We start from the raw sequence: 18,114 nt of genomic DNA, 5'->3' as shown, positions 1-18,114 counted from the left end.
GTTGATGTGTTACAGATGGAATGACAAATTTAATTATGTCGTCAATATTATGGTGGAGCGGAAATTTAAGAAAAAATATGAGTATATATAAAATTGAAATGGCATGATATAATTACGCTGCTTACCAGAAAATGCGAAAAGAAAATACCAATAACTTGAAACAACAGCATGAGCTGTTCACACCATTCCACAGTATAGTTCCTCTGAAAGCAAATGCAAGTGTTTTCTCTTCAGTGTCAGATCATTATCAAAAATGCCATAAAGCTTATCAAAAATCTGAATATACCTCTTGAAATTCATGTATGACAGTTATCACAATTGTTGCTAATTTATGCTGTTTGACCACATTTAAGGTGTTATAAAAGCAAATTTTTTTTTTTGAACATAGCGCTAAAACTTAACTACTAACTGTCAATGTCATTTTGAATTGATCAAATATCATCATCATATTTCAATGTGGCATAAAGAGTTGACATTGAACATTTTCGGAGAGATATTTGTTATGACATTTTCCAAAAAAGTGATCATGGAGAAAATACGTAATTTTTGGAGAACACAACTACTCTTCCCTACAGTAATTAGGGTCTGTATCTACATTTTGATAAGCTACCATGATATGCAAAACATTAATACTACATTTATTAAGGTGCGGTAAAAAACATTTTGCTATAAAAGAAAACAATTAGAAAATTGTGTTTTTAAACATTTATCACACATAGCAGCTCGAATGGTTGTTTTATCGTTCGTGGAAACGATAAGAAACATTTGATCAAATTTTGGGGCAAAATTTTGGGAATTACCATAGGCAAGTATGTACATATATCGACAACGTTTCTCTTGAGAACATGTTGGCTAAAAATATTCTGACATTCCTATATTCTGTTTACATTATGATGTGAACTTCAAGGCAGCTCCGATGCCACTCTTTGGACAATCAAGAAAAACTTATTAAATAATAGACGTATGTATAATAACTAGGTCTTATGTAAATATGTAACACAAATAAATAACAACTCTTGTCTTTTCTCTTTGCCATTTATCATTATTTTTCATTAAACAACATCCCTTGCCCTGTTTTTTTTCTGTTAGCATTTATCATTATTATTTATATTTACTTTCAATACAAATAATATTTTCAATAGATATTTTTATAATTACACACAAGTTACTCCACGTGTTTGGGTTACGCTACGTTGAAAATTATAAATCCGCCGAATGATATGCGTAGTTGAGAAAAGGTAAATGAACGTTAATAACAATCTACGATATAATAATTGCCTCTTAAATCTTGTTAATTGAAATAGATTTACAATCGCTTATATACTATTCACCGGGGGGAGAATACTAATAAGACAATACATCAAATTATTTAAATTGGTCAACTTGAATAGAATTGTAATTAACAATTGTCTTTACAAAAAAAGTCTTCCTAAGACTTCTATATTATTAACTTATTTTTGTATTGAAAATCTAAATTGTTGGAAATCTATCTGATTAGCTTGTTGTTGTATTAGAAGTATAATAAGAAATAAGTTGAAAGTAAAAATCAATAAAGACAATAAAGTCTTTACTTAAAGTCCATTATCTCGATTTGTTTGGTGTAAAATGTATGAAAACATCTGTCAAATAAATCGAGATAGAGCCATTGTCACGATAATAAACGGTAGGGTAAACGTCTTCTTGCCGTTGCAAACAAAGTATCATCGACCGAGTGAATAATCATAGGCTTTTGGTCAACAAAATAATCAGGCCATGCAAATTCGGTTTTAAACTAGAGTTGTTAAAATGTTAAAATGTGGGTGACGTAGGGGATGTGAGATACCAAGGAACGGTCCTGACCGGCTTTAACATGACAAAGTCCAGGATTTATCTTGGTCCCTCTTTCATCTCAAGTGGACACTGACCTCCCCGTGGTGTCACCTGGGGAGCTGCCTTTAACACCCGTTAAAGGTATGAGCTAACATGTGCCGCGCGTTCACCCATAAGAACGTTAAAAACTTGGGTTTGGGCGTCGGGTTAGTAACCCTCCCCTCTCCTATGAAAAAACGAAAGAAAAGAAAAACGAACCCCTGTAAAGTTGACGAACCCCGCAAACGTATTAAGGACCATGATCTGCGAATCTGCACCTGGAATGTTCGCACTCTTTATAGAGAAGGTGCAGTCTTCGCATTGGCAGACGCACTTGAAAAGTACAAGGCCGATATTACTGCCATACAGGAAATACGATGGACTGGGAAAGATGTCACAACAACACCTAAAGGTGACGCTCTGTATTATAGCTGCCATGACGTAAAGCATGAGTTTGGTTGCGGATTTGTAGTTAGTCGGACACTAAAACATCTGGTAACCAGCTTCACCCCAGTGAATGAAAGACTTGCTGCAATTCGAATAAAAGCTAAATTCTTCAACATCAGCTTTATTTGCGCTCATGCTCCCACAGAAGACAAGGACGAACAGACCAAAGATATATTTTATGAGCGCATAGAAGAAACATATGACCGTTGTCCTGCCCATGACATTAAAATTATTTTAGGCGATTTTAATGCCAAAATTGGAAAGGGAAATATCTTTGGCCCTACAGTCGGAAAATTCAGTCTCCACAATGAAACATCTGACAATGGCATGAGGCTGATAGACTTCGCAACGGCAAAAAACATGGTAGTTAGCAGTACCAGATTTAATCATCTCGATATTCATAAGGGCACCTGCCTGTCTCCAGATCAAAGAACAAGTAATCAAATTGATCATATTGTGATAGATGGAAGACATTCATCGAGCGTGTTGGATGTACGATCGTTCCGAGGCGCAAACATTGATTCGGACCACTACCTTGTTACAGCAAAGGTACGTACCCGCCTAAACGTTGCAAATAAAGCACGAACAGACACAACACGGAAGTAAGACATCGATAGGCTGCAAACACAACAAATAGCCACAGCATATTCCACTCAACTAGCCCAATTGCTTAATGAGAGCACTCCTTGTCCCGATAACATAACAACACAATGGCAAAATATTGCCCCCTCCATGCAAACAGCAGCAAAATCCACACTTGGATACCAGAGACCTCCACAAAGGAATTCATGATATGACCAGGAGTGTCGTGCTGCTACCGAAGAGAAAAACGCGGCATATAGAGCTACTTTACAATCAGTAGCAACGCGTAGCGCACGAGAAAGATATCGGGAGAAAAGGAGAGAAGAGAAACGTCTTTTCCACAAGAAAAAGAGAGAAATGGAAAAGCGGGAGTGTGAACAAATCGAGATGTACCGGAGCCAGAATGAAGTCCGAAAATTCTACCAATGAGTGAAACATCAAACAGATGGCTTTGCTACAGGCACATCCTCCTGTAGAGACCAGCAAGGTAATCTGGTAACAGATACAGATAGCGTGCTCAGGATATGGAAGGAACATTTCTCCAATCTGCTTGTATCAAATAGTAGCGAAGACGATGATACCACAGATCCAATCCCAGAAGATGGCATAGAATGTATACCGCCAGGCCAAGATGAGGTAAAAACATTAATCAACCGGCTGAAGAATAATAAAGCAGCAGGAGCCGATGGCTTACCAGCCGAGCTGTTTAAAACCGGAGGCGACGCGCTGATAAGGTGTATGCATCAGCTAGTTAGCACCATCTGGCAGGAAGAACGTGTACCCGACGATTGGAACCTGAGCATCCTGTGTCCCGTACACAAGAAAGGAGATAAGACTGTATGCTCCAACTATAGGGGCATAAGTCTTCTCCCTACTGCCTATAATATAGTGTCAGGGATATTGTGCGAACGATTAAAGCCAATGGTCAACGAAATAATTGGACCATACCAATGTGGCTTTAGACCTGGCAAGTCCACCATTGACCAGATATTTATTACCCTGCGGCAAATCCTGGAGAAGACCCAAGAGATGCAGATCGACACATATCACCTTTCTGTCGATTATAAAGCAGCATTCGACAGTCCCCTCCGATCAAAGGTATTCCATGCAATGTCTGAATTTGGTATCCCCGCAAAGCTCATCCGGCTTTGTAAGATGACTTTAACTGATACTATGTCCTCAGTTAAAATTGGAAAAAACCTCTCCGAACAGTTCAGTACCAAAAGAGGTTTCAGACAAGGAGACAGCCTTTCGTGTGGCCTATTCAACATTTTGCTGGAAAAGGTAATACGAGATGCAAATGTCAAAAGAAATGGCACAATTTACACCAATAGCCACATTTTACTTGCTTATGCTGATGAATAGACATCATGGGACGATCAGTAAAGGAAGTAACTGATACCTTAGGAAGGTCGAAGCAGAATCTGCGAAAGTGGGTCTGGCGGTAAGCGGTGAAAAGACCAAATTGATGGTGTCGACGCGCAAAGCGTCCATAGAGCTCAAACCAACTGTGGAAGTTGGTACCTATAATTTTGAGGTAGTAAAAGACTTCGTCTACCTCGGCACTACCATAAACACAACAAACAACATCAGTTGTGAAATAAGAAGAATTGTATTGGCCAACAGATGCTAATATGGTTTAAATAAGCAATTTAAAAACAAAGCCACATTTCGTCAAACAAAAATAACACTATACAAAACGCTGATACTACCCATGCTAATGTATGGCTCCGAAGCATGTGTACTTGCGCAAGCAGATAATGCTGTGCTTGGTGTGTTTGAGAGGAAAATTCTTTGAAAGATCTACGGGCCGATTTGCGTTGACGGTGAATATCGACGTCGTATGAACCACGAGCTATATCAGCTATACAAAGACATGAATATAGTTAAACGTATTGAGATGCAACGATTGCGTTGGCTTGGCCATATCATAAGAATGAGCGATTATGAACCAGCTAAAAAGGCGTATTAATACATGCCACATGGCGGTGCACGCAGAATAGGCAGGCCTAAGCTTCGATGGAGCATACAAGTGGATGAAGAAATGAAAAGGCGCGGTATTCCAGAAAGCGAAGCGAAAAACAGAGAGAATTGGAGATCTTTTCTTAGTTCGGTCTATGGAACAAATGTTCTGTAATGGGCCAGCTAAGTAAGTAAGTTGTTAAAATGTAGTTTATTTGAATGACCTAGTTCATTATATAGTTCAGTGGACACCGGCCGTTTGTATGAACGAACTGTGTATAAGTACGAGCCCTAACCACTATTAATTCGTACACCAGGTATTTTTTCACAAGTTAACATGAAACTTAATTAACATGAAATGTATGTCTGAAGGGAATAGATTTTCATAAATTTTTGTAGGATTCGTTTCTTAGCCACAATAATGAACTGGTAATTTTTTTTCATCGATTGGAAAATAATTGTGGCCTGTAGATCGATTTTCTGAAAATTCGCCTTTGGCTCCCATACAAAATGCTAGGAAATATAAAGTGCTACCAAGGGGCATGAGTTATCGTTAACCGATCGTCATACATTTTTGTAGAAATCGTTCGTTAGCAACAACAATGAATTGGTAGAGTTTTGTTCGTCGATTGGACCATGCTTACGGACTTTAGAGAATTTTCGTAAAAATGCACCTTTGGCCCCATACAAATTACTATGGAAGCAAAGATCGGTTGGCACGGGTTGATGTTAACCGATCGCAGTAAAATATCGTATATAAGGTTTTTTGGATCAAATGGAAACAAATTTAGGAGGTAGGAACTCCAAAATAAAAACAAATAGTTTTTTTGCTCTGTGTACGAATTAATAGTGGTTACGGCTCTTAGTATTATCTCTTTGTTTTTATGAAATAACTCAGACTCAAACGAACTATGGTACTGAACTTGTTCACTAGATTTAACAACTCTATTTTAAACATATCAAATCCACCATTACCAACTTTGTCTCAAATCCTGGAGAAGAACCACATCGACGTTGAAAGATGTTTTAAAGTCATGTCTAAGCTTCGTGTTCATACGACATATGGAGATGACCACTTTGCCTTTGAACTGCATATATATGAGGGTAACTAGAAAACTTTCTTGCCCAGATGCCATTTTACATTTCCATTGAAAAGTTTGACATTTTTTAGCATACGAGGAGAATTAGAAAACCTTCTGGCCTAGGCAACACACAATATTGCCAGGCGTCTTTTGACCTTTTTTGAACATTTTGACAGTTTTTAGCCTAAGCGTACTCAAGATAGTTGTTCTGTTTACAGTGGCTTGATTGAGACACCTCCACTTTGATCACGCCTTTTTTCTTGATATGCTGGAATCAAATGAAGTCATTGGATCCCCAGTCAGCGCTGTACGGCGCATGACCCATCAAATCCACGTTTTGTTCGGTCAAACATGCGTTAGTTTGAATCGATGTGTGAGAGCTCGCATTGTAATGATGAAGAATCATTCGTCTCCTCTTGTTTGTTTTTCGAATTCTTCACGAGACTTCAGGCAAACAAATTGTAGTGTAAAACTCCGAATTAACCGTCCTACATTTCTCAAGCAATATAGTCGCCACACGTTCAGTTTTGCCGAAGAAACAGGCGACAATTTGCTTTGAAGGTCTTCTTCCATGAACAACTTTCGTTGAATTTGGCTAGCTTTCGAAGACTCAAACGGTCGATTCCTGTTTTGTTTCGGACTCCTAAGCATAGATCAAAGATTTGTCATCTGTGACGATCTTATAAATATCGTTTGAAGCACTGCTATCGTTTTTATTCACAATTTCTTTGCACTAATTGACAAGAGCCTTGTTTGATCGATTGACCAATTTTGCTGGATCTAACGAGAAAAATCAATTTTTGCGGCCAGGTGTTCATGCAATACCATATGTTAGTTGGTGGAAGAAATGTTCAAGGGTACCTCTATCTCACGGTATATGACATGGCGATCTTGCATTATCCGTTCACGCACACCTTTATTTTTTCTGGCACAACGTCCGACCCTCACGACCTTCGTATTTTGGCGAATGTCGAGGCACGATTGAATTCATTAAACCAGTTTTGCATAGTGCTATAGGATGGTACTTGGGTTACGTAGGGGATGTGAGATACCAAGGAACGGTCCTGACCGGGTTTAACATGGCAAAGGCCAGGATTTATCTTGGTCCCTCTCTCATCTCAAGTGGACACTGACCTCCCCGTGGTGTCACCTGGGGAGCTGCCTTTAACACCCGTTGAAGGTAGTGAGCTAACATGTGCCGCGCGTTCACCCATAAGAACGTTAAAAACTTGGGTTTGGGCGCCGTGTTAGTAACCCTCCCCTAGAAAAAGCAGCCTACTATGAAAAAACAAAAGAAAAGAAAAACAAATCCCTCTAAAGTTGACGACCCCCGCAAACGTTTTAAGGACCATGATCTGCGAATCTGCACCTGGAATGTTCGCACACTTTATAGTGAAGGTGCAGTTTACGCATTGGCAGATGTACTTGAAAAGTACAAGGCCGACATTACTGCCATACAGGAAATACGATGGATTGGGAAAGGCGTCACAACAACACCTAAAGGTGATGCACTGTATTATAGCTGCCGTGACATAAAGCATGAGTTTGGTTGCGGATTTGAAGTTGGTCGAAGGTTAAAACACCTGGTCGCCAGCTTCACACCCGTGAATGAAAGACTTGCTACAATTCAAATAAAAGCAAATTCTTCAACATCAGCTTTATTTGCGCTCATGCTCCCTCTGAAGACAAGGACGAACAGACCATAGATATATTTTATGAGCGCTTAGAAGAAACATATGACCGTTGTCCTGCCCATGACATTAAAATTATTCTAGGCGATTTTAATGCCAAAATTGGAAAGGAAAATATCTTTGGCCCAACAGTTGGAAAATTCAGTCTCCACAATGAAACATCTTACAATGGCATGAGGCTGATAGACTTCGCAGCGGCAGAAAACATGGTAGTTAGCAGCACCAGATTTAAACATCTCGACATCCATAAGGGCACCTGGCTGTCTCCAGATCAGAAAACAAGAAATCAAATTGATCACGTTGTGATAGATGGAAGACATTCATCGAGCGTGTTGGATGTGCGCTCGTTCCGAGGAGCAAAGATAGACTCGGACCATTACCTACTTGCAACAAAGGTACGCACTCGGTTAAACGTAGCAAACAAAGTACGAACAGACACTACACGAAAGTTAGACATCGGTAAGCTGCAATCACAACAGATAGCCACAGCATATTCCACTCAACTAGCCCAATTGCTTAATCAAAGCACTCCTCATCCCGATAACATTTCAGCGCAATGGCAAAGTATTGCCCACTCCATGCAAACAGCCGCAAAATCCATACTTGGATACCAGAGACCTCCACCAAGGAATCCATGGTATGATCAGAAGTGTCGTGCTGCTACCGAAGAGAAAAATGCGGCATATAGGGCTACTTTACAATCCGTAGCAATGCGTAGCGCACGAGAGAGATATCGGGAGAAAAGGAGAGAGGATAAACGTCTTTTCCGCAGGAAAAATAGAGAGATGGAAAAGCGGGAGTGTGAAAAAATCGAGATGTACATGAGCCAGAATGAAGTCCGAAAATTCTACCAAAGAGTGAAGCATCAAACTGATGGCTTTGGTGCAGGCACCTCTTCCTGTAGAGACCAGCAATGTAATTTGGTGACTGATACAGATAGTGTGCTCAGGATATGGAAAGAGCATTTTTCAAACCTGTTGGTATCCAGCGAAGACGACAAAGATACCACAGATCCAATCCCAGAAGATGGTATTGAATGTATACCGCCCAGCCAAGATGAGGTAAAGACAGCAATAAACCGGCTGAAGAATAATAAGGCAGCAAGAGGCGATGGCTTACCAGCCGAGCTGTTTAAAACCGGAGGCGACACGCTAATAAGGAGTATTCATCACCTAGTTAGCACCATCTGACAGGAAGAACGCGCACCCGACGATTGGAACCTGAGTATCCTGTGTCCCGTCCATAAGAAAGGAGATAAGACTGTATGCTCTAACTATAGGGGCATAAGTCTACTCCCGATTGCCTACAAGATCGTGTCAGGGATATTGTGCGAACGACTAAAGCCTACGGTCAACGAGATAATTGGGCCATACCAATGTGGCTTTAGACCTGGCAAGTCCACCACTGACCAGATATTTACCCTGCGGCAAATCCTGGAGAAGACCAAAGGGATGCAGATCGAGACCTACCACCTTTTTGTCGATTATAAAGCAGCCTTCGACAGCCCGCTAAGTTCAAAGGTATTCCAAGCCATGTCTGAATTTGGTATCCCCGCAAAGCTCATTCGGCTTTGTAAAATGTCTTTAACTGACACAAGATCTTCAGTTAAAATATAAAAAAAAACCCTCCCGAAGTGTTTCGTACCAAAAGAGGTTTCAGGCAAGGAGACAGCCTCTCGTGTGATCTCTTCAACATTCTGCTGGAAAAGGTTATTCGAGAGGCAAACGTCAAAAGAAGTGGCACAATCTACACCAATAGCCACATGTTACTTGCTTATGCTGATTATATAGACATCATGGGACGATCAGTAAAAGAAGTAACAGATACCTTTATGAAGGTCGAAGGTGAATCTGCTAAAGTGGGTCTGGCGGTAAACGGCGGGAAGACTAAGTTGATGGTGTCGACGCGCAATGCGTCCATTGAGATCGGGCCAACAGCTGACGTTGGTTCCTACAATTTTGAGGTAATAAAAGACTTCGTCTACCTCGGCACCGCCGTAAACACAACTAACGACATCAGTTGTGAAATAAAAAGGAGAATTGTATTGGCCAACAGATGCTACTTTGGCTTAAGTAAGCATTTTAAAAACAAAGCCACATCTCGTCAAACAAAAATAACGCTTTACAAAACACTGATACTACCCGTGCTGATGTATGGTTCCGAAGCCTGGGTACTTGCGCAAGCAGATATGGCAGTGCTTGGTGTGTTTGAGAGAAAAATTCTTCGAAAGATCTACGGACCAATCACGAGCTGTATCTGCTATACAACGACATCAATATAGTTAAACGTATTGAGATGCAAAGATTGCGTTGGCTAGGCGATATCATAAGAATGAGTGATGATGAACCCGCTAAAAAGGCGTATAAATATGAGCCGCTTGGCGGTACACGCAGAATTGGCAGGCCAGAGAATAGATGGCGCAAACAAGTGGATGAAGAGATGACAAGGCGCGGTATTCCAGAAAGAGAAGCAATAGACAGAGAGAAATGCAGATCTTTTCTAAGTTCGGCCTATAGAACAAATGTTCTCTAATGGGCCAGCTAAGTAAGTAAGTATAGGATGGTACTTTATCGACATACAAAGATTTAATTTGATCGATGCACTCTTGCCTGAGTATCCACGTCGAAAGTTGTAAACAAAGTCACTGTAAACAAACAAGTCACTGTAAACAACCCAACCGATTTAGATATTGAAATATTGATGATTTTACTTCCATGTTTGAATAGTTCATTATCTTCCTTTTATTCCACACTCACATCGATCTTTCACGTCCGGTTCGTTCATTCGTAAATCATATCCTCCTTACATCGCTGCAATTTATTTATTTGTATGTCAATTCATCAACCATGAGATGAAAAGAGAGATGAAAGAGTATTTGGAACGAAGAAAATAAAAAGAACGACGGAAGAGAAAGATTCATTGAACTATATCGGTCTCCGAACTATTTCGAACGAAGGAAACAAAAAGAACGATGAAAGATTTATTGAACTCTATCACCCTCGGAACTATGGAACTATATTAAGGAACTAGTTCATTTTGGGAAAGGGAACTAGAAAGATCGATCCGCTCCAGGAACTGGATTGCTCAACTCTAGTTTTTAAACTTTTTCAGCAGGTTGTACGACGGTACACATTTTTTGATGGGCAAGTCCATACTAATTGAGAAAATGACCAAATAATTGTAAAAATCTCGACAGCAACCATGTTTAGTGACTGGTGAGCACTACAACTTTCAAACCGGACGGATACTGCGTTTGTCCAAACTTTGCATATCGTAATATTTCTGCGTATCTAAGAGAAAGCTCGTTCCATTCACATAAAAACCAAAATATTTGATTCAAACTTTGGATCTCGTAATATTTTATATATTTAATATTTTGTTCAAACTTAGTCGGTCCACTGCTTAGTATGGGTCCTCACAAAAGTTCAACATTTTTGTTTAAGTGCAATTAAAGGTCTGTTCGATGATACTTTGGAAGTTTTTACCGAATAAATTCCTTGTGGAAGTGTGGATATTTTGAGCTGATATGGAGCGTCATGCACCTCTTGTAACTGAATCAAAATTTGAGAGTCATTCCTTATTTTTGTGGGATTGTAGAGTTTATTATATATATATATATATACTAGCAAAGTGCCCGCTACTTCGTATGCGTTAAATATACAAAACAAATAAACAATATATAATATAGAATGGTGGAAACATTTTGTGTACTAATACGTACCACTTTTGTTCGATTTTCGTCACGCCTACACATCAAGAGCAATCCACATTTTTTGAAATAGTTTAATTGAGGTTCTCAGCGCAAATACGGCCTAACCCAACAACCGCCATCCTCATTTCCAGCACTATCTGTTCCCCCAGAACCAATTATAGAACTATTTAGTAGTTTACATGTAAATAGATAAATACGAACCTCCTCCTATTATTTCAAAATTCCCTTTACACAATAACATATTGTACCAAATCCTTATTTACAACTTTTCGTATATTTATGGCACATATTTCTTAAATCGGACGTTATAAGCAAATGGTAACAGTAATCTTAATTCCAAATCTCATGAATCCAGATCTATCCGTTCATCCAATACAAAATTGTACCATACATGGAACCATTTCGTACCCCTAAGTGTACCTAATTCCACAAATTAGGATTCGAGCGCTATAATTTCACCCAAATCCTAATTGTACAAAATGTAGTATTTTTTGTAAGCATAAGTACGCATTTCCAAAACTAAGTACGCATTTCCAAAACTAACCCCAAAACTAACTCCAAAATTCAAGATTCTAGCTCTAATCGTTCGCTCAAATCCAAGTTGTACCAAATATAGTACCGTTTAGTACTTTTCGTACATATAAGTACGAATTACCAAAACTTTCTCAATCCTACACCCCAACAGTAATCTTAATTCCAAACTTCAAGATTCCAGCTCTAGCCGTTCGCTCAAATCCAAATTGAACCAAATTTAGTACTTTTCGTACTCATAAGTACGAATTTCCAAAACTACTTCCATATCTCAATCCTACACTCCAACAGTAATATTAATTCCAAATTTCTTGATTCTAGCTCTACCCGTTCGCTCAAATCCAAGTTGTACCAAATTTAGTACCGTTTAATATTTTTCGTACATATAAGTACGAATTTCCAAAACTTCTTCAATCCTACACCCCAACAGTAATCTTAATTCCAAACGTCAAGATTCCAGCTCTAGCCTTTCGCTCTAATCCAAATTGTACCAAATTTAGTACTTTTCGTACTCATAAGTACGAATTTCAAAAACTACTTCCATATCTCAATCCTACACTCCAACAGTAATCTTAATTCCAAATTTCTTGATTCCAACTCTATCCGTTCGCTCAAATCCAAATTGTACCAAATTTAGTACTATTTAGTACTTTTCCTACCCATAACTAAAAATTTCCAAAATTTTATCAATCCTACAATTCAACAGGTATTTTAATTCCAAACTTGAGGATGGCAGCTACATCAGATCACCGAAATCCAAATTGTACCAAATTTAGTACCATTTAGTACTTTTCGTACCCATAAGTACAAATTTTCAAAACTACCTGAGTGCTATGTTCAAACAATAAGCTTAATTCCGAATTTCAGCATTCCAGATATATCCGATAACTCAAATCCAAATTTGGTACCATTTAGTACTATTCGTATCCATAGTACGAATTTCTAAAACTACCTCTATCAACACTCCAACATCAATTTTAATTCCGAATTTCACGATTCCAAATGTATCCGTTCGCTCAAATCCAAATTGTACCAAATTTAGTACTATTTAGTACTTTTCCTACCCATAACTACAAATTTCCAAAACTTTATCAATCCTACACTCCAACAGTACTCCTTATTCCAAATCTCGGGTTTCCAGCTATATCCGTTCCAAATTTGTACCAAATTTGGTACCATTTAGTACTTTCGTACCCATGAGTACGAATTTCTAGAACTACCTCAATCCTACAAGCCAACAGTAATCTTAATTCCAAAATTAAGGATTACAGCTGCATCCAATCACCGTAATCCAAATTGTACCAAATTCGATACCATTTAGTACTTTTCGTATCCAAAGTACGAATTTCCAAACCTTCCTCTTTCAACACTCCAACAGTAATCGTAATTCCGAATTTCAGGATTCCAAATGTTTCCGATCACATAAATTACAATTTGGCACCATTTAGTACTTATCGTACCTATAACTAAAAATTGCAAAAACTTCATCAATCCTACTTACCAACAGTAATACTTATTCCGAATCTCGGGATTCCAGCTATATATGTTCACCCAAATCCAAATTGTACCAGATTTGGTACCATTTAGTACTTTTCGTACACATACATAAGTACACATTTTCAAAGCTACCTCAGTGCTATGTTCAAACAATAAGCTTAATTCCGAATTTCAGAATTCCAGATACATCCGATAACTCAAATCCAAATTTGGTACCAGTTAGTACTATTCGTATCCATAGTACGAATTTCTAAACCTACCTCTATCAACACTCCAATATCAATTTTAATTCCGAATTTCACGATTCCAAATGTATCCTATCACTGAAATCCAAATTGTACCAAATTTAGTACTATTTAGTACTTTTCCTACCCATAACTACAAATTTCCAAAACTTTATCAATCCTACACTCCAATAGTACTCCTTATTCCAAATCTCGGAATTTCAGCTATATATGTTCACCCAAATCCAAATTGTACCAAATTTGGTACTATTTAGTACTATTCGTACCCAAGAGTACGAATATCCACAACTACCTCAATCCTACACGCCAACAGTAATCTTAATTCCAAATTTCAGAATTACAGCTGCATCAGATTACCGTAATCCAAATTGTACCAAATTTAGTACCATTTAGTACTTTTTGTTCCCATAGGTCCGAATGTCCAAACCTACCTCTATCCAGCACTCCAAAAGCAATCTTAATTTCGAATTTCAGGATTCCAAATGTATCTGATCACCCAAATCCAAATTGTACCAAATTTGGTACCATTTAGTACTTTTCGTTGCCATAAGTACGAATTTCCAAAAGTATCCCAATCCCACACTCCAATAGTAATCATAATTCCAAATTTCACTATTCCAGCTCTATCCGATCACTTAAATTCATTTTGTACCAAATTTGGTACCATTTAGTACTTTTCGTACCCAAAAGTACGAATTTCCAAAATACATCTATCCTACACCCCGACTGTAATCCTAATTCCAAATTTCAGGATTCCAGCTCCATCCGTTTCCCCAAATCCAAATTGTACCTTATTTGGTACTATTTAGTACCTTTCGTACCCATATGTACGAATTTCGAAAACTACCTCCATATCTCAAACCTACGCTCCAACAGTAATAGTAATTCCAAATTTCAGAATTCCAACTTTATCGGTTCGCCCAAATTCAAATTGTACCAAATTTAGTACCATTTAGTACTATTCGTACACATGAGTACACATTTTCAAAACCACCTCCTTATATCAACTCATCTTCTAAACCTTGATTTTCATTCCAAATTTCAAGATTTTAGATCTATCCGTTCACGTAATACCAAATAGTACTAAATTTAGTAACTTTTAGTACTTTTCGTACACTTATAGTTCGAATTCCCAAAAACCATTTGGTACACCTTTCTCCATCAGTGAACCTCATTCCAAATTTCAGAATTCTAGCTCTACGAGTTTGCCTAATACAAAGGGTACCATATTTAGTACCTTTTAGTACTTTTAGTACAGTTCTAGTTCGAATTTCCAAAAATCCAGCCTTATCCGACACCTTCGGACCAAGAGTGACCATCACCCAAAATTTCAAGATTCTAGCTTTAGCCGTTTAGTGTGGGCGTTGATTATCAGTCAGTCAGTCAGTGAGTCAGTGAGTCAGTGAATCAGTGAGTCAGTGAGTCATCATTACTGAACTCTTTTATAAGTATAGATATTCCCTTAAACTGCACTCAAGTAATTTTGAACTTTTGTTAAGGAAGTGCTGTGCAAAGGTTGAACCAATGTCACTTACACTTTTCAATATTGATCGTGCCCACCAGCCATTTTATTTGGCCACATAGGCTTTTTTAGAGCTTTTGGGTGATTAGCATGGTCTTGCTTACGAAGAACCTTATATCACTGTATCACTAGCAGTACCGAAATATTATAATTTGCAAAGTTTCTGTCAAGCGGATACTCAGCCATATTTAAAGCTTTTGGACCATTATGGAAGTATGCTTTTACGAAAAAATTACGGTTTTGGTCAAAAAGATCGATTTCTGCAGAATTGTGCGACGTAATAGAGGCCGCAAGGTCAACACTGTATCTGGGAGAAATATTACGATGTTCAAAATTTAATCACCCGAAGAAATGGACCGTTTTCAAACTTAATAAAATTTGGACAAGATATTATGATTTGCGTAGTTCGGACCAAATCGATTTATCAGTTGTGGAGGTATGGTGCGCACCAGCTAGCCAAGCGGACAGTCGTGCAGGGCTAAATCGACACCAAATTGTCTAAAACCAATTTCGTCCAAACATACCTGGGGTCCAAAACCATTATTTCAGCCGAAATGACAATTTAATACAATATACATACAGTGTCGACCAAAACTAAAGCACCCCCTCAGTACATTTTTTTAAAATGGTAATTTTTATGAGAAAACAAAGCTGTAAAATTGTTTTGTATTTTTCTTTTTATATACTTCCTTGGGGAACATCGGTTCTTATACAAATAAGTACGTATTAATATTCGCTTGATTTTCTCAAACAATCATATCACACTTTATTGTTGTTGTTTTGATTCATATGCCATATTTATTGTTCCAAGTAAGCGATGAATCTGCTCATTGAAAAATGTCACCATTTAAAAGTAAATTATTGGTCTGTTCCAGTACTGCAAGAATCTACTAAACGTAGTAAAAAATAGTAGCTTCTGGCAGGTTCTGGAACAGAGCATATGTTACAATTTTCACAAACTTTCACATTTTCGTCCACCTCATCCTTCGCATGTTACACACAAATGAACTTACCAATAAATGCAGCAGCACTCATAACGGACATTTCCAATGAACTAGTTTTGAAATCACATTTTGATGCTATCGTTATGATACTCATACCCATTGTCTCACAAATCACCATCATAAATAACAGACCACAAGTGAACAGCATTAAATATTGAGCTTTACCGAAACCGATTGAATTTAAAACATCTTCATATGTGACATTTTTCGCATGATCCTTTTCTGCAGTTCCTTTTTTAATTTGTATTGAAAAACGAGGTTCAGATAATCTTCTGTAAAATTCTATGTATGGGGTTTGAGATTCCCTATCTGGTTGATTTCTTTCTGATAAAGGCATTTTGTCTATGGCTTCTCACTAACTTTACATCAAATTCATAAGTACTCTTTTCGATTTCACCGTTATAATCGCACTAGAATTCAAAGCATACTGTTCAAGCATTTACTAATTTACATTAAAAGAAAGCAGCATCAATACGCTCCGGACACACCACAAACAAACGTTGAGGTTTTTTCTGTTGTGTATTTTGACTTGCGGCTTGATGACGAATGTATTTTCTTATGTAAAGTAAATGTCGACAATATGCAAACTTCTTAACGACCGATTTGTTAGAAGTTGTTGGATGATGGTGTAGGTTGTAAAATTCTTACAGTACACGTTTATATTAGGGATATGACTTTTTGACATTTTTTCTCAAAAATGATTTCCTGTAGCAGGGATGAATGAACTTTTGCCTAATAATCACTACGCTATCGTTTATTCCATTGAAATATAAAAAAAGTTCACGCACAAATCGATTTTAAAAATGTATTTTTTGAAAAAAATTATGAAATGAAAAAAAAAATTTTCAAAAATTATTTTTTGTTGCACGAATGAATAAATATAAGCCTACTAATAATTATAATAATGTTTATTTCATTCAAATATTGAAAAAGGTCATGCACAAACCACTTTGGAAAAAATTTATTTTTTTTTATTGTTTTTTGTTAAAAAATTATATCTTTAAATAAAAGCGTTTACGACATTTATACGATTCTCAGAATTGAAGAAAATTAGTGAGAAATAAATGTTATGTCAGTTTAATTATTTCATGTGACTCTAAAGTTTATTTTCAATTGTATATCTGCTTACAGTGACTTCAAAAAATTGTCCATAATTTTGATAAATTCAAATTTTAAAATCATTTTGTGCGTGAGGCTTTTTCACCGAATCACCTTATAATTATGATTTTATGTAATCTTATGGCAAAACTCATCACGCTATGATACAGGGATATGAGGTTGCAAAAAAGTCATAACCCTAGTGTATATATAACTGGATTTAGTTAATTCAGTGGCTTTCAATTGTCAAATCCAATGAGATGTTTTAAGGAGTTAATAACTCGCTAACAAAGTTGGTGGGTTTGATTTTTGTGTTTGTAAATATATTTCAGGTTCTCTTCCACAATAGATAGTCTGTGGATACTAAAGTGAAAACTTTTCGACTTTGTTCTCAAAAATTTGCGCTGCAGCATAAAATGAATGAACTTTTGCTTACTAATGACTATAATGACGTTTTTCATTCTGTTTAATTCCAAATGGTTTCCGCATTTTAGGAAATTTTTAATTTCTTCTGCCGTTAGAATTTGAATATATCCAGCACAAATGCAACTTTGTGCATCCGCACGAAGTGATAGATGTCAAATTCTAACGAGTAAAATTCGCGCCACTTTGCAACACCTAGCTTACTCGTTACATTGTAACTTCACTTCTTTTCGGATATTCGTCCACGAAGCAACACAATTTGTAAATAAAAAGGTAAAGATATTGTTTTCCAAACAATATTATTAAATAAAAGATTTTAATTTTAATATTACAAAAGAATTGATACTGTCGTTTTCCTTTTTGGTTTTTTTTTTCTTTTTATTGCTCCGCAAACATTGGTCCTGTTCGAGCCGAATCGAATTGGTTTTTTGGCAACAACAAATTTAATTGGTTTTTTGTCTGTCTTTTCC

At 37.4% G+C, this 18,114-nt stretch overlaps 1 protein-coding gene across 2 annotated transcripts in view; it reads right to left on the bottom strand.

Annotated features, from left to right (window-relative positions):
• LOC141389708 (synaptic vesicle glycoprotein 2B) overlaps positions 1-18,114 on the bottom strand; it is a 63,155-nt gene that overhangs the window by 25,269 nt on the left and 19,772 nt on the right. The window contains exon 1 of one of the 2 annotated variants that reach the window (XM_073961629.1): positions 16,133-16,491. The exons of the other annotated variant lie outside the window; for it this stretch is intronic. Coding sequence (XP_073817730.1) covers positions 16,133-16,460 — 328 coding nt within the window. The 5' untranslated portion in view covers positions 16,461-16,491. Of the gene's footprint in view, positions 1-16,132; positions 16,492-18,114 lie in introns of those variants that run through there. 2 annotated transcript variants of the gene reach the window in all.

This window comes from Musca autumnalis, unplaced genomic scaffold, assembly GCF_047663935.1.
Source record: "Musca autumnalis isolate F117 unplaced genomic scaffold, ASM4766393v1 scaffold_1, whole genome shotgun sequence".
Classification (NCBI taxonomy): Eukaryota; Metazoa; Arthropoda; class Insecta; order Diptera; family Muscidae; genus Musca; species Musca autumnalis.
Note: the sequence above shows the minus strand (reverse complement) of the source record. Positions and strands in the feature narration are given on the sequence as shown.